At 41.8% G+C, this 25,893-nt stretch overlaps 1 protein-coding gene across 3 annotated transcripts in view; it reads right to left on the bottom strand.

Moving 5' to 3' along the window:
* The window catches only part of PARL (presenilin associated rhomboid like), a 55,108-nt gene extending 29,548 nt beyond the window's left edge, over window positions 1–25,560 (bottom strand). Inside the window, exons 1-4 of one of the 3 annotated variants that reach the window (XM_059881183.1) lie at window positions 25,511–25,560; window positions 13,690–13,879; window positions 13,090–13,230; window positions 10,140–10,188 (exon numbers count right to left, since the gene is read on the bottom strand). In XM_059881183.1, the coding sequence (XP_059737166.1) occupies window positions 10,140–10,188; window positions 13,090–13,230; window positions 13,690–13,879; window positions 25,511–25,545 (415 nt within the window). In that variant the 5' untranslated portion in view covers window positions 25,546–25,560. 3 annotated transcript variants of the gene reach the window in all.
* Window positions 25,561–25,893: the final 333 nt, after the last annotated feature.

The following is a 25,893-nucleotide window of genomic DNA, read 5'->3' as shown; positions in this document are numbered from 1 at the left end:
ACCATTTATAGCAACAAGGATGCAACTAGAGATCATCATACTAAGCGAAGTCAGAAAGAGAAAGACAAATATGATGTATCACTTACACGTGGAATCCAAAATATGACACAAATGAACCTATCGAGGGCTTCCGGGATGACTCGGGAGGTAAAGAAACTGCCTGCAATGAGGGAGACCCAGGTTTAACCCATGAGTAAGGAAGATTCCTTGAAGAAGGGCATGGCAACTCACTCCAGTGTTCTTGCCTGGAGAATTCTATAGACAGAGGAGCCTGGCTGGGCTACAACCCATGAGACTACAAAGAGTAGGACATGACTGAACAACTAACACACACACACACACACTTGAAACAGAAACAGACTCACAAACACAGAGAACAGACTTGTGGCTCCCAAGCAGGAGGAAGCTGGAGGAAGCTGGAGGAGGGATGGTGGGCTGGGAGGTCAGGGTTAGCAGATGTAAGCTTTAGTATACAGAAGGGATAAACAGCAACATCCTACTGTATATATAGCACAGAGAACTATATTCAATATTCTACAATAAACTATAATGGAAAAGAGTATTTTAAAAAAGGAATGTATGTGTATAAATATATATATAACTGAATCACTTTGCTATACAGCAGAAATTAACACAACACTGTAAATCAACTACAGTTTTTTTAATTAAAAAAAAAAACAGTATTCAGCATTTAAAAAGAACGAAATTTTGATATATGCTAAAATATGAATGAACCTGGAAACCAGTATGCTAAACAGAAGCCATACACAAAAACATACTTTATAATTCCACTTATATGAAACATAGGCAAAGTCATAGAAACAGAAAGTAGAATAGTGGTTACCAAAGGCTAAGGGGTAGAGGAACAGGAAGTTATTAACAGGTACAGAATTTCTGTTTGCGATGATGAAAAGTTCCAGAAATTGATAGTGATGATGGTTGCACAACACTGAATGCACTTAATGCCAATGAATTACACATTTTATGACTAAAATGATAGATTGTATGTTATGTATATTTTATCACAATAAAAAAATACCAAAAAAACTGTAGTTGCTGATAGAAAAAGACAAGTAATAACACATGGAATCCTTATACATTGCCAAAGAGAATATAAAATGGTACACTCACTTTAGAAAACCACCTGGCAACTCTACAGAAAGAACACAGGGAAAAGCAGATATCCACACTTAAAGGATGCACTGGACTCTTACCTTACACCACCTTTTCATATGCTGGTTGGCCATTTGAAAGTCATCTTTGGATAAATGTCCAAATACTTTGCTCATTTTGTTATACCATATACAAAAATTAACTAAAAACTGATTAGAGACCTAAAGCTAAGACCAAAACTATAAAACTCCTAGAAAAAAATAGGGGAAAAGTTTCATAACATTAGATTTGGCAATGATTTCTTGGATATGACACCAAAAGCACAAACAAAAAAGCAAAAATTGACAGATGTGACATCAAACCTAAAAGCTTTTGTGCAAAGAACACGAGAGGCAACCTACAGAATGAGAGAAAACATTTGCAAATCACACAGCTGATAAAGGGTTAATATCTAGACCATATAAAGAACTCCTACATCTCAACAAAAGCCAACCTGATTAAAGTGAGTGAAGACTCTGAACATTTATTCAAAGAAGACAGTCAAATGGCCAACCAGAATATGAAAAGACATGCGACACCATTAGAGAAACAGAAACCAAAATCACAATAATGTGTCACCTCACAACCATTGGGATGGCACTCATTTTAAAAAACACCATAAACAGAAATTTTCAAGTGCTGGCAAGGATGCAGTAGGATTTTTAAATGGTGCAAACAGTATGGAAAATAGTATGGAACTACCATATAATTTAGCAATCCCATTTCTGGTTATATATCCAAAAGAACCGAAAGCAGGGACACGAAAAGATTTGCACACCCACGTTCTTGGCAGCACTGTTCACAAGAGCCAAGAGGTGGAAGCAAAAGGCCATCAAAGAACAAAAGGATAAACAAAATGTGGTGCATACACAAAATGGAATAAATTATTCAGCCTTAAAAAAAGGAAGTCCTGTCACATGTTATAATATGGATGACCTTTGAGTACATGTTAAGTGAAATAAGCCAGTCAAAAAAGACAAGTACTGTATGACTCCACTTACATGAGGTATCTGAAGTAGTCAAACTATAGAAACAGAAAGTGGCATGATAGTTTACCAAGGGCTGGGGAAGGGGTATAAAGGGAAATCATTGTATAATGGGTACAGAGTGTCAGTTTCACAAAACAAAAGAGAGTTCTGGAGATGCTTCATAACAATGTGAATATACTTAACTTCACTGAACTTTACACTCAAAAATGGTTTAAATGGTGTATTTTATGTGTTTTTTTTTTTACCACAATTTTTAAGAAGTTAAACAGAGTACCATATGACCCAACAATTCCACTTCTAGGTATACTCAAAGAGAAATGAAATGAAAACATATGTCCACACAAAACACATATATGAAAGTTTGGCAGCAGCATTATTATAACATGAAGCCAAAAAGTGGCAATAAATGTCCAAAAACAGATGAATGAACAAAATGTGATATATCCATATAATGGAATATTATTTAGCCATAAAAAGCAGCACGTACTGCCACATGCCACAGTAAATGAACTCTGAAAACATTACACATAAGTGAAAGAAGTGAAATATTATACATCAGTGAAAGAAGCAGCCACGAAATGCCTCTATTATGTGACTCCATTTTTATGAAGTGTCCAGAACAGGCAAATCCAGAGAGAAAGAAAGTGGCTGTCTAAGGACAAATGGAGGAGAGGAACAGGGAGAGACTGCCACCGGCTATGGGGTTTCTTTACAGTCTAATGAAAATATTCTGGGCTTAGGTGATGGTGATAGTAGCACAAACCTGTGAATATAATAAAAACCACTGCATTGTATTCAAGTTAGCACCTGAACAACACGAGTTTAAGCTTCACAGGGCCACCTATATGAAGATTTTTCCAACAATAAATTCTATGTTACTACATGAGCTATGGTTGGTTGAATCCACGGATGCAGTGTTTGTGTCAGTTACTCAGCTGTGTCTGGCTCTTTGCAACCCCATGGACTGTAGCCCACCAGGCTCCTCTATCCATGGGACTCTCCAGGCAAGAATATTGCAGTGGGTAGCCATTCCCTTCTCCAAGGGGATTTTCCCTATCCAGGGATCAAACCCGGATCTCCTGCACCACAAGCAGATTCTTTATCATCTGAGCCACCGGGAAGTCCTCCACAGATGCAGAACATCCAACAAAGTGCCGTCTATAAAGTTATTCACAGACTTTTGACTGTGTGGATGGTCAGCACCCTAACCTCAAATTGGTGTCCAAGGAAAGGACGAACTGTGTTTTTATTTTTAACGATGAATTAAAAAAAGGATATACTGATTTGGAAAGCACTGTTGGGGGTTCAGTGATTTCAAGTCTATCTTCCTCCTTAGCCAAGGAAGGGGGTACAACCTCTTTTTCTATTTTCCTGAAAAAAGACTATCCCAGTGGAGTTCAGTAGCTAACTACAGCATCCCTTCCGTTTCTGAGATGGGCCAGTTCATCCCCCCATAGCTCTCCTATCTGACTGAAGCTAGTCATGGCCAGTCCAGACATTGACAAGCACATACATCCATGGAGCAGCCAAAGAACTGAGTTCAGCAGTCCCTACCTCAGGTTCCCTGAGAACCAGGACTACAGGCACAGGGATCATTCTGTCGGCCTTACACAGTGGCTATAATTTCTTCTCCTGGAAAATATCCACAAAACAAATTAAGCACTGGTCCCACAGCATCCTGGAATCAGGGGAAATCCAAAAAGACTATCCATCTTCCATCTTCCTATGAAAGCAAGACTAACGACAACCTAAATATCCATTAATAGAAAACTTGTTACAATAGTATTCATTTGCATGGACTACTAAAGCACCATTCCAAAGAATGATCTGGGATGCTGGTAATTTCCATTTCTTGATCGAGGTGCTAGTTATGTAGATGTGCTCAGTTTGTGAAAATCAGTTGCACATGAAGATGACATGTGCAAGTTCTTCTAGGTACACTTCAATAAAACATTTTTTTAAAGCATACAATAGATCTACTTATATCAGTAAGGAATGTCCTTTTAAAATACTAAGTGAAAAAAAATAAAGATGTAGAGGAGTATGTATTACATGCTACCATTTATAGTTTAAACCATAGTTAGATGTAAACATAAACGCCTATAAAACAGATGCTTTGGAAGAATACATAAGCAACTAAAAAGGCAACAGTTATGGATGGGGAATGGAACTGGAAGTCTATAGTGAGAGAGATTTATTTTTTATTTTATATATTCGCTCATTATTTTAATGTTACCATGCACATTTATTCATTTCACAATGATAGATGCCTGCTGCCTTGGGACAATCTGCTGCAATCTGGCTTATGAATCAGCATCAGATACCTGGGATCAGGGAAGGCTGTGTGGTTTATCAGAAAAGTAATGAGTGGAGGTTTGCTACAGCAGAAAGTGAAAGGATGTAATAAAAGGCGTATTTTCTGAACTAAAGAGTTTGTTTCCTATCTCCAGCCCTTCTAGCTGTGTGATCTCAGACAAGTTAATTAACCTCCCTGAGCCTCAGTTACCCCATTTGAACAATGAGGATACTTCTAACAGGGCTCTTAAGATTAATAATAAGGACTAACAATAACATGTGTATTTGCAAAGTACCTACTAACATGGTACTTGCAGCCTAGATGGCACCCGAGCATTACTTTTCTTATCCTTTCCCCTAGAACTAAAACTAAAAAATAAACTAATCCTGGTAGAAACAGAAGAGCAAAGAAGAAAAACACAGACTTTAGAGGTTGGGACACAAGGATCAAGGGCCTGGGGTGCAGCAGTGCTTAAACTTTGGCACTGACGGTCGATGCGAACTAGTATAGGAACTGTGACGCCAGCTTGTTGAGATTTTGCTCCCCATATTCCTTCTCCCTGTCCCCTCCTCGCTCAGATACAATAATTTAGCGGGTTCTTCCCTCTCAGCTTTACCTGAAACCCAATACAGTAGAGTCAGCATTCTGCTGAGCCAACAGGAAAACCTGAAAAGTGTCTCACAGGCACCTCTAAAAGCTAGAAATGGAGGGGAAAACTCTCTGTGGGGGTGCCTGGGGACCTCCAGTACAGGCTTGCAAGTCTTGCACAGTAACACAATACAGGAGACTAGCTGAAAGATAAAAGTACCAGGGATGAGTCTAACTTTGAAGAATGCTACTTGATGCACCCCCCTCATCCTACAGACACCAACTGAACTTTAATAATTTTTTCAGAGCAATATGAAGTTTAGGGAGATGTATCTGTAAAACAATTAAGACCCAAAGAAAGTCCTAAACTAGGTAAGAATAAAAAGATTAAGGGATTAAGACCAGTTCTTTGGTAGATACTGACACAGTGACTCCCAGGGACGAACTGAGATAGAAGAGTCAAAAACTAGGGGCAGCCATCAGCTGCTCTCAGCTCTAAGGAAGGACGTTTTCACCCCACCTTTCACTTTCTGCTATAACAAACCTCCACTCATTACTTTTCTGATAAACCACACAGCCTTCCCTGATCCCAGGTATCTGGATGCTGATTCAAAGCACAGATTGCAGCAGATTGTCCCAAGGCAGCAGGCGTCTATCATTGTGAAATGAATAAATGTGCACGGTAACATTAAAATAATGTTAGAGAATACATGAATTTCACCTTAGTGATTAAGTAAATTATGATAAAGTAAATCCCTTATGATTTAAACTGTTCTTATCCAAACCTAGGAATCCAAAGAGGTGTGAATAAACCTGAGATACCCCTTGCTGCACCTAAAGCTAAGGGAACAAATGCATGTGGATAAAACATATTGCTGTCTGAATTTGCTATAACCAAAACCTTGCCACCCAGATTCAGGCAGCAAGGAATTCTTACATGAAACGTTTGGCGTAAAACTGCAAAACCTTTAACCTGCTAGAGATTTCAAGCTGCCAGTGTCTAGGTATGAATACTACAGAGCAAAGAAGCACACTAGTCTCACACAGCTTTGAAGACTCCCTAGGTCAGTGGCCTCCTAAGGACTTCAGTTCTTTCAAAACACAAAAAGAAAAAAGAAAACCACTCAGAGGACCTCCACAACTCAAGGAAAAGGTGGCACAGAATAAATCTATCACCCCATAAATCAATCCTCAATAAAAGCCAGCTGAGCCAACCTCACTTCAGATCAACCTAAAGCAAACAACCAAAGCGAACCTCACTTCAGATCAGCCTAAAGGAAGCAACCAAAGTGCTAAATAAGCAAGTCAGTGGAGTGAACTGGCACCTCTGAAAAGAGACAAGATATAACTAAAGCATAAGTTTATTAACCACTGAAATCTTACTATGCGGCTAACTGATTATAATGCACCACGAACAAGTGTAAGGCTAGATTCACTGCTATCAGCATAAGTATGTCCTGAAAGAGGAGTCTGAGATAACACTGAAGAGATCAAAGAGCATTTCTTCAGCCTTTAAAAGTCACTTAATAAACCTGACAATAAATATTTAAGATCGTTAGCATGACCATTCCGGAGAAGGCAATGGCACCCCACTCCAGTACTCTTGCCTGGAAAATCCCATGGACGGAGGAGCCTGGTAGGCTGCAGTCCATGAGGTCATGAAGAGTCGGACACGACTGAGCGACTTCACTTTCACTTTTCACTTTCATGCATTGGAGAAGGAAATGGCAGCCCACTCCAGTGTTCTTGCCTGGAGAATCCCAGGGACGGCAGAGCCCGGTGGGCTGCCGTCTATGGGGTCGCACAGAGTTGGACACGACTGAAGCGACGTAGCAGTAGCAGTAGCAGCATGACCATTCACATTTATGCGATTTGAAGTACTTTACACTCAGGCTCTTAGTCAGACTGCAACGTCATCTAAGGGAAAGAATTCTGATTTTTAACTACCTCCAAATACCAACTTCTTTGAATAAACTATTTCCTGGCATGAAAAAGGTTTTAATTTCTGATCCCACATTTCCTCAAATGTTAAACAACAAAATCTTTATCATCTTCAAAGAACACTAGGTATCAACTAACTGTAAGGCACTCTGAAAATATCAAAAGAAATTAAAACTCTGCTACCCTAAAGGCTACTAATTTTCAAAAAACAAGCAAACAAACCAAAAAGCCCAATTAATTTCAATGGAAACACAAGTGTTATTACAGAGTTTCTTTTGAAAGTTATCATTTATTAAGATTTTACTGGCTAATCAATTATATAGCTGGCAATATACTTTGAAAAATCTCAACCTTTTGATTCAAGATCTCATCAACACTGAGTCACTCAATAGATTTTAACCGAATGTCTTTACTATGTGCCATATAAACTGTCACCTTGCTTATTTAACTTATATGCAGAGAACATCATGCGAAATGCTGGACTGGATGAAGCATAAGCTGGAAACAAGATTGCTGGGAGAAACATCAACAACCTCAGATATGCAGATGGTATCACCCTTATGGCAGAAAGTGAAGAAGAACTAAAGAGCCTCTTGATGAAAGTGAAAGAGGAGACTGAAAAAGCTGGCTCAACATTCAACATTCAAAACATGAAGATCATGGCGTCCAGTCCCATCACTTCATGGCAAATAGATGGGGAAACAATGACAGACTTTATTTTCTTGGGCTACAAAATGACTGCAGATGGTGACTGCAGCCATGAAATTAAAAGACACTTGCTCCTTGGAAGAAAAGCTATGAAAAACCAGGACAACATATTAAAAAGCAGAAACATTATTTCACCAACAAAGGTCCTTCTAGTCAAAGCTATGGTTTTTCTAGTAGTCATGTATGGATGTGAGAGTTAGACCATAAAGAAAGCTGAGAGCTAAAGAACTGATGTTTTGAACTGTGGTTTTGGAGAAGACTCTAATGTGGTGTTGGAGAAGACCCTAATCCTGAGAAAGACTGAAGGCAGGAGAAGGGGACGACAGAGGATGAGATGGCTGGATGACATCATTGACTTGATGGACATGAGTTTGAGCAAGTTCTGGGGTTGGTGATGGACAGGGAAGCCTGGTGTGCTGCAGTCCATGGGGTCACAAAGAGTCAGAAAGGACTGAGCAACTGAACTGAACTGTGTGCCAGATATATGCTAGGAGTTACAGCAAAAATGAAAAATCTCAACATCGTTCTCAAAGATGACACATGTACAATTATATAAAGCAGGTTGCATTCAGTTCAGTTCAGTTGCTCAGTCGTGTCCGACTCTTTGTGACCCCATGAACAGCAGCATGCCAGGCCTCCCTGTCCATCACCAACTCCTGGAGTCCACCCAAACCTATGTCCACTGAGTCAGTGATGCCATCCAACCATCTCATCCTCTGTCATCCCCTCCTTCTCCTGCCCTCAATCTTCCCCAGCATCAGGGTCTTTTCAAATGAGTCAGCTCTTCGCATCAGGTGGCCAAAGTACTGGAGTTTCAACTTCAACATCAGTCTTTCCAATGAACACCCAAGACTGATCTGCTTTAGGATGGACTGGTTGGATCTCCTTGCAGTCCAAGAGACTCTCAAGAGTCTTCTCCAACACCACAGTTCAAAAGCGTCAGTTCTTCCGCACTCAGCTTTCTTTATAGTCCAACTCTCACATTGATACATGACTATTGGAAAATCCATAGCCTTGACTAGAGGGACCTTTGTGGACAAAGTAATGTCTCTGCTTTTTAATATGCTGTCTAGGCTGGTCATAACTTTCCTTCCAAGGAGTAAGCGTCTTTTAATTTCATGGCTGCAATCACCATCTGAAGTCATTTTAGAGCCCAGAAAAATAAAGTCAGCCACTGTTTCACCATCTATTTCCCATGAAGTGATGGGACCGGATGCCATGATCTTAGTTTTCTGAATGTTGAGCTTTACGCCAACTTTTTCACTCGCCTCTTTCACTTTCATCAAGAGGCTCTTTAGTTCTTCTTCACTTTCTGCCATAAGGGTGGTGGCATCTGCATGCATTTTAAGTTATTAAAAAGTGCAACGAATTCAGAAAAAAAAAATTCCCCCCTGCAGGAAATAATGTCTAAACCATAAGCTTGAAGACTGGATCAATTCCATCAGGGAGACAGAAAAATGAAACCTTCCAGACATATGAAATAGTCTGAATGAAGAAACAAATGCATCTTTTCTCCACTTAAGTAGGTATCAAAAATTAAGAGTACCATTAAGTCTAACCATATTTGAGGGAAAGCAGTATTTTGCTATTTCTCTAGGAAGATTTTTTTCCTTTATCTGTACAACTGTTAACTTACAAATCCATTTCCTGAGTTTCTCAAATAACTAATTGCATAATTTTTAGAATATTGCACAAGTTTTACCTTGAAGAGCCAGAACTGTCTTCCATAAAGTGAAGTCACTCAGTCATGTCTGACTCTTTGCTACTCCGTGGACTGTAGCCTACCAGGCTCCTCTGTCCATGGGATTTTCCAGGCAAGAATACTGGAGTGGGTTGCCATTTCCTTCTCCAGCTGTCTTCCATAAAAGCTTACCAAAAACAAATGAAATTATCATGGTGATACACATGTTATGCTCACATTTAAAGAGGATCTTATAAACGGCATGGTGTAGAAGAGAAAACTGGCTCTAGGATGAGACAGACCTGGATTTTGAAATTCAGTTCTTACTTAGTAGCAGTGTGACCTTCGAAAAGTTCCTTCTCTGAAAGCCAGTTTCCTTATCTGTAAAAAGGGAGATGACTACCCTGTAAGCAACCCTGTGAGGAAGGGAGACAATATGTATAAAGTCTGCTGTATAAATAAGGTACTTAATCAGCGTTCCCTTTGAGTACTTTAATAGGATAGTAATAATTACTCATAAGCTATTCACAAGCTAGGACTTTACAACAGAGATCATTTGATAAGTATCATCTAGATTAAAATTAGAAAATAACCCAGAGCCTCATATATACAGTACCTTTATGCCACAATATTTTCAAACCATTACATTAGCCTGAAGGTACAGAAATTCTGTCTTCTATACCACTGATGAGCATGGTACAAAAGCCATTGACTACGACATACTGTACCTTTTGGTTTGATTTCTCTTCCCTTGAATGGCTAAAACGTGTAAGCTAACACAAACCTGTCACAGTCCGCTGGCCATCACTTAGGTTATTCCACCACTTGTTAATCTAAAACAGAAGGAAAATGGCTTATCACCATATGGTAAATACTTTCAGTCTATGTAAATGAAAAGCAAGAAAGAAAATGCTTTGTGCATAAATGAGAGTCCTCATCAGTAAAATCTCTACTGAACAAGAGACATAATAAATATGTAGTAGAGTGGGAAGCACTGGTGTTTTACAGTCAGACAGCCTGCATTCTCTACACAGAGCCACCGATCAGCTCTATGACCTTCAACAAACTACTTCTAAACTTCAGTTTCCTGATAGGTACAATGGAGATGGTAATAGGTACCTAGCAGTACTATTGTGAGGAGTATCAGGACATATGTAAAGCACCTAGCACACCATCAAATAAGTGATTATTCACCAAGGCCCAATCTAGTTTTAAAATTCCAACCAAGAATATTTTCTACCAAAAAATACCTTAAGGTATAATATTAGATTGAGGTTTAGAACAAGACAGAATCCTAATCTATCAGGGACACACGTTTAACTTTTTATAATTGATATATGCCTAGAATGGGGCTTCCCCGATGGCTCAGTGGGTAAAGAACCCACCTGCCAATGCAGGAGACTCAGGTTCAATCCCTGGGTCAAGATCTCCTGGAAAAGGAAATGGCAACCAGCTCCAGTACTCTTGCCTGGGAAATCCCATGGAGAGAGGAGGCTTGCAGGCTATAGTCCATGGGGTCACAAAGACTCGGACAAGACTTAGTGACTGAGCATGCTGAGGTGATGCCTAGGATTTGCTTTACAGTAATCAGTGGTGGGAAAGGATGGGAAGGAAAGGGGACTAGACGAAACAAAGTCGCTGTGTGTCAGTAACTGTTGATGCAGGATGACAGGGGTTCATTATACTATTTTCTTTATCCTCTTTACTCTTTTACTTTACTTTTGAAATTTTCCATGATTAAAGTTTTATTCATGTATAATTTTTTTATTTATTTTTGGTCACACTACGTGGCACGCAGGACCTTAGTTTCCTGACCAGGGATTGAAATCATGTTCCCTTGTAGAGGGAGCTTGAAGTTCTAACTACTGGACCGCCAGGGACTTCCCTCCATGATTAAAGCTTTTTAATTAAAAAATATATACATGTTCTCACCATGAAACTTGAGCCAGACTTTGTATACTAATACTGAAAGAAATCCAAGGTCAGAAAAAAAAAAGTTACAACTCAGTAGTATGTATTTGATCCATATTCAACAATGATTTCATTTTTGTAATTCAGTTGACCCTTGAGCAGCAGAGGCTTGAACTGCATTGGTCCACTTAAACGAAGATTTTTTTCAGTAAATATGTACTACACCATATACACTGTACCATCTGCAGCTGGCAGAACCCACCAACGTGGGACCACTGTTCCGGAGGGCCAACTATAAAGTTACATGCACGTTTGCCACTACGTGGAGGATCAGCGCCTCAAGCCCTGCATTGTTCAAGGGTCAACTGTAAAATTAAATGTATGTGAGCTCTCACACCTTACTTGCTGCAGTAGTGTGGCATGGGTTCCCAGGACTTTCATTCCCCATGTTTTCTTTATGTGTTACTTCAACTTTAACCAGATTTTACATTTTATACCCTATCATTTACCTATCTCAAACAAACTCATCTTTGGATGAAGATTATGTATATCATTTGTGTCATTTTCACCATTTCAAGGAACAATTTGGATACCAAAACTTTATACTTCAGAAGCCTGTAGCTTTTAAAGGGATCCAGGAATGTGGAATAGGTCAGCACTACCATCTTCTCAAACATATTGTACTAAATAAAAACCTTTGCTCATTATTGCAGGTTTTACCCGCAAAATTACATCAATTGTTCTTCTGACAAAAGCCTCTCTAGAACAGGTAGGGCTCATGCTTCTTGTGTTGATGGGGAAACAAGGAGGAATGAATCCTCCCAACTTAGAGGAACCTCAACTATCATTAAGAAAAAGAACACCCACGGCTGCCCTCTCAGCCTCTCACTGGCCAGGAAAAAAGTGGAAGGGGAAAACCGAAGAGGACACCAACTCATCTCCAAACTGGAAGGGCAGTGTGCTGCCACGAAAAAATAAAAGGAAGTGCCTGAAAATGAAAGATTCACAAATTGGCCTACAGGCTCTGCTCAATAAGCACTGTCAAATGAAACAAAATATATGCTTTCTCTAAAAGGTGAGGAAGGTCATTAACATGCATATGAAGTAAGGAAAAGTTCTAAAAGCTCTGCATTTGTACCCTTTTCTTGCATCCTCAATCCAAGCACAATTAGAAACATCAACAGTAGGTATTTATCAGAGACATATAAACATAATGTCACTAAGAAGCTTTCTAAAATCCACACAGTATCTCTACCCCTCAAACATAAAACGCCCTCTGATTCCAACATGTACTCCAAAATCATCCATCCAGATGATGCAAGTAAAAACAGTGGCCATTAGAAGAGCTGGAAGAAAATGCACAACAGTAATTTTTAACAACTATTTGTGGTGATTCTTGGTATATGTGGGTAGAGGGACGAACTTCTTGAAACACTTGACCACCACAGTGCCAGCCATATAAAACATTAATACTCAGTGGCTCAGTCAGTAAGGAATCAGTCAGTAAGGAATCCACCAGCAATGCAGGAGACGAGGGTTCAATCCCCTGGTTGGGAAGATCCTCTGGAGTAGGAAATGGCAACCCACTCCAGTATTCTTGTCTGGGAAATCCCTTGGACCGAGGAGCTTCATGGGCTACAGTCCATGGGGTCGCAAGAGTTGGACACAATTTGGTGACTAAAACTACTACAGTGAATAAAGAAGAATATTAAGTGCACTGACTTCATATCTACTGACCTAACGTTGCTATTAAAAACACTTCATAATAACCAGACTTCAAAAACTTATCAACTAGAATAAACAAAAGCCACGTTTATCTTTACCTCCTTTCTGAAGTCTCCTTCCTTCTGCGGTCTTATGCTATCCAACCAATCAGCTTTTATACCATCAAAATAACTTTGGACCTTGGATTTCAGTGATTCATATTGCCAAATAGCAGCTGATCCAAATGCACAGCCTGTAAACTACATAAAACAAACATATTACAAAAAATTTTTTTAAGAAATAGACCTATACATAGTTTCAAGGATATTATTTCATTTTCATCACTTTTTATGAACATAAGGAACATCGGGTACACTGAAACTTATTAGGTGAACATTTCACTGTTTCCCATTTTATTAACTTCACAGTACCCTGGGACCTGCTTACAATTAGAACTTTTTCAATAAAATTAAAAATATCAACTCAGTATCACCTGCAATGTTATACCAAGTAAGAGGCCCATGAGTTTCTTCTCCAGGGCTTACATGAGTGAACCATGCGCTAACAGCAATTACCCCATTCATGTTTTCTTATAATCACGACTCCAGATCCTTTTGATGCCCCTCCATGTGTCATTAAGGGAGCCCAAACACGACGAACAGTACTTTAACGCCACACCTGAGGCAATGTAGGTAACTCATATTAATGTGAGCTCTTACCCCAACAGTAAAAAACAAAGGCTTTACAAGAGTCCTTATAGGATAGGGAGAAGGGTAAAAGGCTGTTTCTTCTACAGGAGGAATCAAAGCACTTCTCTTGTACGCTTCACTGCTTGTGTCCGATCTTCGTGGTTCAACCTTCCTGGGTGCTTTTCTGAATCCACATTTTTGCTGAATAAAAAAGTTAAACCTACAGAAGAAAATGGCAGATTAGAAACTGAACTGCATCTTGCCAACAGCAACCTCTATGAGCCTCCCCTCTTAGCCTGCAGCCACCAACTCAGTTTACTCTCGCTCTGCAGCCCCAAAGCCACCGAGACTCCTGCTCCCGGGAGGATTCAGTCAAAACAGTGAACATGCTCTTATGAAAAAGGAGAGACACACTGCAGCAGCTTTACAGGGCATGTCTGGACTATTACTGTGTATCAATAAATAAAACAATTTGTACTCCTCCTCCACACAGTTTACAATCCAATAAAAAGCTTTTTTCTTTTGTCAAATGGTAATTTCTCCCAGGTAGACCAGGCAGAGGCCTCTTCCTGACTGTTCTCATTATACTCTAAACATACTACCTTTCTACACTCATAAAACTGCTTGAAAGCAATCAGACAGGTCTTCTCATCTTTGTAACCCACACCCTGAAACACTCTGGTTGAGTAAAAAGAAAAATTTCATTTCTGTGGCCTGGATGACATCTAAACAAGTAACTCAAATATATGTCTCGAGTCCCAGCCTCAATTTTCTTATCCTGTATTTCCAACTATATATTGAATATTTCTACTTGGCTGGAGAAGGAAATGGCAACCCTCTCCAGTATTCTTGCTGAGAGAATCCCAGGGGCAGAGGAGCCTGGTAGGCTACAGTCCATGGGGTCACAAAGAGGTGGACATGACTAAGCATGCAGGCATGCTCCCCATCACTTCAAAAACCAATATATTCAAAAGGGAATTCAGCCCCCTCTACAAACAGCTCCATTTTCCGACTTCCTTACTCCTTCGGTGGTCCCACAGTTCTCTGAACCACTAAGATTAAAAATCTAGAAGTTATTATTCTCTCTCCTTAATTTTTACCATCTCCTTAATTCCTACCATCTAATTAAAAATCAACTCTGGCAAATAACATTCTTTCCATTCTTAATTTAGTCCTTTATCTCATGCCTAGTTTATGCCAACAGCTTATTTAAGTTCAAACATTTGTTTTAACATGTTGCATTTTCTTCTTTCCTCATATTATTCTTCCACAAACATTCAACACCTCCTCAAATGCTCTCTCAGAGGACCAACATTCTCTCCTTAATTCCAACACAATCCATTAGCTCATCCCTTCTGACCTGGAATACTTTACCATTTCCTAACAGATTTCATTGCTTTTAATACCTCCCTACTCCAATTCATCCTTCACATTTTATTAAACGCAAATACCTTTCTTATTCCCCTGCCTGGAACCACACAGTAAATGTCTCATCATCTATCAAACTTCGCAACGCGCTCCTTTGTCGCAGGATGTGCTTCTCTAACTTCTTCTGTGCCCTTCGAACTTCAGCTCACGTACTCCTCCAAGCAGCAGTCCTAACCTCCCCCAGGCTGAGTGTATTCTTTGCACTCCTAGAGTCCTAAAATACCTTGTATATACTCTTAACCTTCTCTCATTCACTGGCTGTACTGTAATTGGATTGTCACTTCTGTGTTCATTATATCTCTACCACCAAGGCCAATCCCTAATAAAGAAAGGGTCAACAATTACTTCAGAAAAAAGGGATCAAGAACAATTATTGGTTTTATTTTGAATAACTGAAAGGAAAGTGGTACCATTCACTAAGACAACGAAAATCAGAAGCACCAAAACAGGAAAGTAGAAGGAGAGATGAATAATTCCATCTTAGGCACTGTTTAAAATGCTTGCAGTCATTGCAGCACAATTCTATCAGCTAAAAAATTGGAACTTAAACTGCTATCAACTGGGGAAAGGAGAAAGTTTGGTATATTTATATGATGGAATACAGTTGTCCCTCAGCATCTATTGGGGATTGGTTCTAGGACCTCTTGCAGATACCAAATTCTGGATGTTCAAATCCCTTATAGAAAATATAGCTGACATTCCCCATCAACATGGTTGAATCCATGGATGAGAAAGCTGGAGATACACAGGGCCAACTGAACTACTCAATGAAAAACTACCGATCACACATCACAGATGAATCTCAAAAACACTGAGCAAAAGAAGTCAAACACAAAAGAGCACATAATGCAACTGTGTGATGGCGTGTATATATATATACACGAAGCTGAAAACTAGGCAAAAATTACCTGTGGTTAAAAAATAATAATCTGTGGTGATCAAAATCAATAGTGATTGCTTAATCACTTGACTGGAAAGAGGCAAGAGGGAACTTGCTGGAATGATGGACATTATTTTTAGGTGACAGTTGCACAGGTGTATACATCTGTCAGCACTAAGGGGCTATACACTTAACACTTATACATTTTACCAGATGTAAGCTATATTGCAATAGTGTTTGAGCACCCAGGTGATATCTAGCAGGCATATGGAAACATAAAACTCAGAAACATGGAGTAGCTACTGTTACTACTATTACTCATCTAACTTGCTCTTCAATACTGAGTCCACAGCACAGTTCAAATTTTCAGACATCACGTGGTAAGGATGGGTAATGATAAAGTAATTCACCTTAAAACTTTTAGTAAGTCAGAATTTGTACTTACAAATAAGTGCTACTCCTTTCAACAAAATCTATTTTGGAAAGCAATGCACTTATTCAAACAATGCCAACTGTTACTCAGAATGGCTCTGAATTCCTTCAGAATCTGTCACCAGGCTTATGAATTTGTTGTTTGTTCAGTTGCTAAGTAGTAACCAACTCTTTGCGACCCCATGAACTGCAGCACGCCAGGCTTCCCTGTCCTTCACTATCTCCTGGAGTTTGCTCCAACTCATGTCCAATGAGTCAGTGATGCCATCCATCTCATACTGTCACCCCCTTCTCCTCCTGCCCTCAATCTTTCCCAGCATCAGGGTCTCTTCCAGTGAGCTGGCTCTTCGCATTAGGTGGCCAAAGTACTGGAGCTTCAGCATCAGTCCTTCCAGTGAATATTAAGGGTTGATTTCCTTTAGGATTAACTTGTTTGATCTCCGTGCTGTCCAAGGGACTCTTGAATCTTCTCCCGCACCACAATTTAAAAGCATCAATTCTTCCATGTTCAGTCTTCTTTACGGTCCAACTCTCAGATCCGTACTTGACTACTGGGAAAACCAAAGCTTTATCCTTTAGCAAATAACTACTGAATGGCAAATTGCAAATCTACTTTTCTATTTCTTGTTCTATTGCCTGCTTTTACTGCAGACGCTAAGAAAGATAAATATCTTCACTTTATGAGGCTCTCCTATGGCTGCTGCTGCTGCTAAGTCACTTCAGTCGTGTCTGACTCTGTGCGACCCCATAGATGGCAGCCCACCAGGCTCCCTCGTCCCTGGGATTCTCCAGGCAAGAACACTGGAGTGGGTTGCCATTTCCTTCTCCAATGCGTGAAAGTGAAAAGTGAAAGTGAAGTTGCTCAGTTGTGTCCTACTCTTAGCGACCCCGAGGACTGTAGCCTACCAGGCTCCTCCATCCATGGGATTTTCCAGGCAAGAGTACTGGAGTGGGGTGCCATTGCCTTCTCCGCTCCTATGGCTAGGGGTGGCCATATTACAGAGTTCTATGAGACAATTATTTAGAAACCTCCTGAAAAGGTTTTGCTTATCCAGTAAAAATGGAGGTATCACTAATGTTACATCCCTCCCACTTCTTTTTGCCTTGAAAAAAAGGATGTAAGTCTCTAGAGACAGGGCAGTTATCTTGAATGTCAAGAGAAAGGCCAAGGACTTCAGGTACTAACCTTGACATTTTATGAGCAACTGAGCAAAGACAACAGTTACCTACCAATCATTTTAAGCTAAGTACTTTTTTTTACTTTACAATATTGTATTGGTTTTGCCATACATCAACATGAATCAACCATGGGTGTACACGTGTTCCCCATCCTGAACCCCACTCCCAGCCACCTCCCCATCCCATCTCTCTGGGTCATCCCAGTGCACCAGCCCCAAGCATCCTGTCTCATGCATCAAACCTGGACTGGCGATTCATTTCATATATGATATTATACGTTTCAATGCCATTCTCCCAAATCATCCCACACTCTCCCTCTCCCACAGAGTCCAAAAGACTGTTCTAGACATCTGTGTCTCTTTTGCGGTCTCGCATACAGGGTTACTGTTACCATCTTTCTAAGAGCTAAGTATTTCTCTCATATATTTAAGCAACAATTAACTTACCACCAAGGGCATTCCTCCCCACTCCAGTACTCTTGCCTGGGGCTGCAGTCCATGGGGTCGCTAAGAGTAGGACACGACTGAGCAACTTCACTTTCACTTTTCACTTTCATGCATTGGAGAAGGAAATGGCAACCCGCTCCAGTGTTCTTGCCTGGAGAATCCCAGGGACGGGGGAGCCTGATGGGCTGCCGTCTATGGGGTCGCACAGAGACGGACACGACTGAAGCGACTCAGCAGCAGCAGCAAGGGCATTCCTAACTGATAACACCTTTAAAAGTGTGTCAATCCTTTGCAATTGGATTTGATTTTTCTTAAATACTCCAAAGTAATTTAGACTAATGTGCTTAGCCGCTCAGTTGTGTCCAACTCTTTATGACCCCATGGACTGTAGCCCACCAGGCTCCTCTGTTCATGGGATTCTCTGGTCAAGAATACTGGAGTGAGTAGCCACTCCTTTCTGCAGGGGACCTTCCTGACCCAACGATTGAACCCAGGCCTTCTGCACTGCAGGCCTCCTACATTGTGGGCGGATTCCTGACTGTCTGAGCTACCAGGGTTTAAGCCCTAATTTACAGCGAGGTCTAGTAAACAAAGCAACACCACTGTGTGTCAAAAAACAAAAGATGTGACACAAAGTTACAGGAATACATTTCCTTTCAATGTTTCCTTGTAAATGGTTAGAAATTGTAACCCAGTGTAGTTGGCAGCTGGTTCCCACCCCCCCCCCCCCCCCCCCGCCCCGAGTTGTGCCACAAGGTTCCCAGGACTTCAGCTCTCTCATCAGGGGCTGAACCCAGGCCATGGCAATGAGGTCCTTGTAATCCTAACCACTAGGCCACACTTTTCTCTTTTTAGACCAAGAAATATGAAGGATGAGATTTCTTTGTATCTCCAATAGCTTAATACTACAGGATATGTACTCAATCGCTTCTAATGAAAGACTACTTCAACAGTTCTTCAACTCATTTACAGTTCTGAAGCACAATGCCTGAGAAGGAACACAAACATGCCAGGTTGGGAATCTGGCTTTGTGTCAAAGACTGATGTTTATCTTGAGATAAACTTTTGCCTAGACTAATGTTTATCTTGAGAATCTCAACAAAAGTTAAGTGTGGGGCTGAGGACACAAAGAACATGATACACAAACTAGCCCCAGGTACAGTTCAGATGCAGAATATATATGTTACAGCTGGACATACAGAACTTATTGGATAGAATTAAGTACTGTGACTTGGTTCACTGAACACTTATTCCTTTCACCTAAGGTACATTCAGGAGAAGGCAATGGCACCCCACTCCAGTACTGTTGCCCGGAAAATCCCATGGATGGAGAAGCCTGGTAGGCTGCAGTTCATGGGGTTGCACAGAGTCGGACACGACTGAAGTGACACAGCAACAGCAACAGCAAAGGTACATTCATATGCTGCAGGGACTGGGAAGCTACAAACTGTTTTACAGATATCCTTTCGGTTAGAGTCGTGACGTGACCAATGCCTTCTCATCAGATTCGCCAGCCAGAACTGGGTTTAGTGAGGAGGCAGGACACAGGCATCACTCCCGAGGAAGGTGGAGGCAGCACAGTTCCTGCTCTGGTCAGCAGATCCATATCTAGCAGCAACTTCCCCAGTTGCCTCATTTATTATTGCATAACAGACTGCCCCAAGACTTAGTTGTCCTGAAAGCCTAATTACATCGCATGACTCTGTGAGGTAGCTGCCCTCGGCTGAGCAGTTCTTCTGCTGGTCTCATCTGGAATCACTCATGCAGCCAGTTATCTGGCTGCTCAACTGGAGCTGGAAAGGCTACGATGGCCTCCCTGCCATATCTGGAGCCTCAGTACTGGCTGTTAGCTGGTTCTTTCTAAATGGTCTCGGTAATCTCTAGTCTAGTCTAACAAGAGCTTTAACCATAGCAGTGAGAGTGTTCCAAGACAGATAAGGATAAAGCTGCAAGGCCTCTTGAGGTCCAGACTCTGAACCTTGCACATTACTTCTTCCACATGCCAACCCTGCTTCAAGAAAAAGGGAAATAGATTCCAGCTTCAGATGAGAAAAGCTGCAAATGACTGTGGCCATGTTTTAAAATCTACCACATTAACTGCGGCAGAAGCAGTTATGACTCTGAAAGCATAGTCTGGAACAGTAATTCTCAACGCTGGCTCCTGAAGAGGAGCAGAATACTCCACCCCCAAATATGCTACTTTGGCACGGGGATTATTTTGAGCTGAAGACAACTGAGAAGCAGCAGATATAAGAAAAACTCTCTGCCCTGCCCCTATAGGCCTAGAAGCAGGATACACACTTGTAAGGGTGTACCCCCACCCGTCTCTACCAGGAAGGACAGAATTAACCACAAGACAACTCAAGACCCTTAACTCAGAGAACATCAGAGGAATCTACATAACAATCTTTACTAACTCACCCCTATATTAACTTCCCACTATTTGCTGCCCTAGAAACTCAAAGTCCTTTCCCTTTGCCTTCTCATTTCTCTAAAACTTTGTTGTTCTTTTGTTAAAATGTATATAAGACCAAGTTCTAACCATCCCTTTTGGTTACTCATCACTGAGTACTTCCAGGTATATGTACAAAGCACATTTTCCCCTTGTTAACCTGGTTTTTTGTTAGTCTGGCAGGGCCCCAGCCAATAAACCTAATATTGGTAGACAGAAAACAGCTTTTCCTTTCCTATATTATACCTTAGTACTGCCTGGTAAGCTCTTAAAAACAGGACACCATGGCTTCACATCAGACCAATTAAATTAGCATCTCCAGTGTTCTTGCCTGGAGAATCCCAGGGACGGGGGAGCCTGGTGGGCTGCCGTCTATGGGGTCGCACAGAGTCGGACATGACTGAAGTGACTTAGCAGCAGGGATGGGATCAGTGAGTGCATCAGTATTTTTTAAGGGCTCCCCGGCAACCCACTCCAGTGTTCTTGCCTGGAGAGTCCCAGGGATGTGGGAGCCTGGTGGGCTGCCCTCTATGGGGTTGCACAGAGTCAGACTCGACTGAAGCGACTTAGCAGCAGCAGCAGCAGGTTTCTCAAGTGTGGGAGGGTTGAAAAGTTGAGATTTACCACAGATGTGGGGAAAACTTTAGTCTCTACACAAATCACCTGGGGATCTTGTTTAAAAAAAAAAAAAAAGATTCTAATTCAGTAGGTCTAGGGTGACTCTGAGATGCTGCATTTCTAAACAAGCTCCTAAATTCCAGACTGACAAAACTATGGCCTGCAGAGAGAATTTGGTCTTCCAACTTAAAACAGCTTTTGCATTTTTAAAGAGTTGTTTAAAAGAAAAATAATATCTGACAAAGACCTACATGGCCCTATTTTCTATCTAGACTTTTATAAAATAAGTCTGACAAACCCCTGTCCTAAACTGCTAGTTCATGAACCACTTTGAATACCAGGAGCTAGAAATGAATCCCCCACTCTTCCAACAATATTTCCACTTAAATTACAATAGTTATCTACAGGTTAATCCTAACTAGTTAGAATTTTAAAAATAGGATTTGTAAACAAACGAAGAATTCCAATAGGAAAGTTTAACTAGGACTGACAGTGAGCATTTTTGGCTCATTCCCAGCATAACATCCACATCCTCTTTCCCTCTCGAAAGAGTACCCTGGAATTTCCAGCCATTTGGTTGGGGGAGGTACACCAAGCTCCTGACTGGCGTAAGCATGTCACAGTTATTTTCTTAAAACTCATCCTGAGTTAATACGTGGAAGATTAAAAGGGAAATAAATATACCAGATTTTACTAATTTGTCAAGTATTTAAATATATCTTAAGACTGTCATCCCAGTCTAAATTTAAGATTTACGCTCCATATAAATGATACATACAACTGAAAAATTATGCAGGCTTCTTTCAAGCCTAAACCATTTTTCAGAAGTGCTGCCAACAGTTTGACAATGGTAAAGTTTCTAAAAACTCTAAGTGAGATGTTCTTCATTTTCTGTAAAGAGCCAGACAATAAATATTTTAGTCTTTGTGAAAAACAACTTATATCTCTGTGGCATACTGTTCAGTCTTTTAAAGCACAGAAACCATTCTTCACTGGCAGGCTGCTTTGGGCCTGCCATTATAGTTTGCAGAAATTTTGAGGAATATCACTACCTGTAGTTCTTGTTAAAAAAAAAAAAAAAGCAAATTCTCAGCCACACTTCACTCCTGTTACAACAAAAAATCACAAGGACTAAGCCCAGACCTCTGTTTTAATCATATCACTGACTTCATTCCTCCATATACTAATTTTAGAACTTCGAGAAGTGAAAGCAGATCTAATAAAGTTACATACAAAGAAATTTGCTTCTTTCTAGAAGTTACATTTCGGGCTCACCCACAATCTCTTTTTCAATGTCACCCCAAATAATGTCAATTTCAAACTCTGCATATGAATGACAAACTAAAACGTGTGATGGTAATCTTCAACACCACATGTATTTGTTTCAAATGGTCTCCATTTTTACTGGAACCTCCTCTTTAACCAAGTTGTTCTTCTTTTCCTTTCCCTTCCTAAAACAGATCTTGAATATTGAACACCTGTTGCTTCCTAATAGCTACATTCACTCTTCTTCCCTCTCAAACTATGCAATTTCAACTGGGGTTTGGAATAAAGAATGGAATCAGGACCACTGATATAAATTACCACCTCCACCTGACCTCCTCATTCTCCCATCTCCTCAGGAGTTTTAGGTTAGTGCTAAGGCTCCACGTTCCCCTGTATCATGAAGTTAAGTACAATGTAAGCCAGTTTACCACAAATCTCTGATCCTACATTCAGTGCTTGTTTAGAACTACAGGTTCTTTCCCGCTTCTCCCACAACCCACCTCCTTTCCCCCAACCCACCTCTGCCCACCAGGCAAGTCGACAGGATTGAGGTAAGGCCTGGGAAATATACAGACACTCCAGATGATCTGAAAATTAAGGATGGCTCCACCATATTGGGGAGAAGGCAATGGCACCCCACTCCGGTACTCCTGCCTAGAGAATCCCGTGGATGGAGGAGCCTGGAAGGCTGCAGTCCATGGGGTCGCTGAGGGTTGGACACGACTGAGTGACTTCACTTTCACTTTTCACTTCAATGCATTGGAGAAGGAAATGGCAACCCACTCCAGTGTTCTTGCCTGGAGAATCCCAGGAATGGGGGAGCCTGGTGGGCTGCCATCTATGGGGTCACACAGAGTCGGACATGACTGAAGTAACTAGCAGCAGCAGCCGCAGCAGCAGCCACCATATTGGAGCCTCAATTATTTACCACTGGCTAGAGCTGGTGTTCCAGAGAAGGCAATGGCAACCCACTCCAGTACTCTTGCCTGGAAAATGCCATGGACGGAGGAGCCTGGTAGGCTGCAGTCCATGGGGTTGCTCGAGTCAGACAAGACTGAGAGACTTCACTTTCACTTTTCACTTCCATGCATTGGAGAAGGAAATGGCAACCCACTCCAGTATTCTTGCCTGGAGAATCCCAGGGACAGAGGACCCTAGTGGGCTGCCATCTATGGGGTCGCACAGAGTCAGACACGACTGAAGCGACTTAGCAGCAGCAGCAGCAGAGCTGGTGTTCACGGAGAAGGCAATGGCAACCCACTTCAGTATTCTTGCCTGGAAAATCCCAGGGATGGAGGAGCCTGGCAGGCTGCAGTCCATGGGTTTGCTAAGAGTCCGACATGACTGAGCAACTTCACTTTCACTTTCATGCACTGGAAAAGGAAATGGCAACCCACTCCAGTATTCTTGCCTGGAGAATCCCAGGGACAGGGGAGCCTGGTGGGCTGCCGTCTATGGGGTCACACAGAGTTGGACACGACTGAAGCGACTTAGTAGCAGCAGAGCTGGTGTTGAACTAAACACAAGGCTTCTTGCTATCATCTATCAGGTAGACTTCAGGCACTCATCTAACCAAGTAAGAAAACGGGGAACTGAAACTCTGTTAAACAACAGAAAGAAAATTCAGAGCCAAATACACACTAGAACCTTAGATAAGGGGTTTCTCTCAATTTATAGTTGAACTATTCTAATGCAAAAAGGGCAAACACTGATAGACCATACTCTTCACACAGCTTCTACTCAGGAAAAATCAAGTTTTCTTTCCAAGTCATCTGAAAACCAAATATTCCCTTGTCTCAACTCGTTTAACAGAAAAGCCTCTCCTACCATTTTGCAAGAGGCAAAGTGATGCCCTCCTCTGACTCCGCCTTCCCTCATAAATTCCTCTGAAGAAGTAATCTGTAGAAAAACAAAGCTTTTATAAAAATTGATAAGAGATTAAAAACTAGGCCCTGCGACTCTACCAGCTGTGTTAATTCTTTATTTGCTCGCGGGATTATGAGGTATGGTGCCCAATCTGCCCTTTACAGATTACTTCCCCTTCCCGACACGCCCCTCCCGAGAAAGAGGCTACCGCGGGCTCACGGAGATCTGGGCCGGGGATGGTCACTGAGCACCCGGGGCGAGGTGGCGCGACGAGAAGCGAAGACTGGACGGAGGCGTAAGAGGAAGAGAGAGAGGAGGGACGCGAGAGAAGAGGGGGTGAGGCAGGGGAGGCACAAGAGGCCCGCACGGCCTCCGCACCTGAGGATGCGCGGCCGGAATCGCAGGTCTGAGACGCGAGAAGCCCGGAGGTCGGTCATTACCTGCGCCGGAGCAGCCGCGACGGGGCCAGGGCCGCAGTGAGCTCTTCATAGCTGCCGCCGCACACTGGCAGAGTCCACGCTTGTCCACAGCCCCAGCCTCTCTGCGCCCAGCCTCGCCACGCCATCTTCCCAACCTCTGCCCCACCATGGCCCGACCTTATCAACCCCAGCCGGAAACCACTTCCGGGGCGAGGGACAACCATAGAGTGCCGAGGAGCAACCTAGAGCGCCCCCGTGCGGCGAAGCCCAGGTTCGACCTACGGACAGACGGGGACCCGAAAGCCGCCAGCCAGTCTACCGGCACCGCTCGGTCTGCATTTTGGAGGAGCGTCGTCTAGCCGCCCGGCCTACAGCCTACTGGCCCAGGGGAAAAAGAGGAGGGAAAACGAATTTACTGAATGATGCCATGGACCAGGCACTTTACTGAATTTATTACTCGCAAAACACTGAAGATAGAGGTTGTTACTGTTGTTAGTTTGTTGTTTTCTACTGAAGGGAAGCGAGTGGAGGAACCAATATTGCAACCCAAGTTTTATTAAATTACTACTCTTTTTACTGCACCTCACCATTTCACGTTGTGATACACTGAAGAGTCTGTGCATATAACAAAAGGTCAAAATCTGGCCTGAAAATCCAGATTCTAAATAAAACTCAAACCTCCTGATCAGCTCTTTCCCACCTGTCAACTTTATTTTCTGCCACTCCATCCCTCCCTCTTACCCTAACTGTGGTCATACTGAATCATCTGCACTTTCTGAAAAGCACAACTTTTCCAGTCCCTCCTTCTCCGAAGTTCGTATTAACCATCCTCACTGCCCAAACCACCTTTCCCTTCTCTTCCTACCGAAATAATTTGTCCTTCAGACCAACTTGGAGCATCACCTCTTCTAGGAAGCTGTAGGAAAAAGTTCTCCTCCATCCTGGCCAGGTCTGAAAGTTAAGTGATAAAGACATTAACAGGACAAAAGCACACCGATGTTATTAAATTTTTACATGCTCATGGAAGTCTTCACAAAAGAATGAAGATCAGAAGAAAAGACTAGCGCAGGAAGTTTTTATACCTTTTCTACAAAGATACAGGGCTTCCCTGGTGGCTCAGTGGTAGAGAATCCACTTGCCAATGCAGGAGAGGTGAGTTTGATCCTGAGTTGGGAAGATCCCCTAGAGAAGGAAATGGCAACCCATTCCAGTATTCTCCCTGGGAAATCCCATGGACAGAGGAACCTG

The sequence above is a fragment of the Bos taurus genome, chromosome 1, assembly GCF_002263795.3.
Source record: "Bos taurus isolate L1 Dominette 01449 registration number 42190680 breed Hereford chromosome 1, ARS-UCD2.0, whole genome shotgun sequence".
In the NCBI taxonomy this organism is placed as follows: domain Eukaryota; kingdom Metazoa; phylum Chordata; class Mammalia; order Artiodactyla; family Bovidae; genus Bos; species Bos taurus.
The sequence above is the reverse complement of the archived record's forward strand: the minus strand, read 5'-3'. Positions and strand labels throughout refer to the sequence as shown.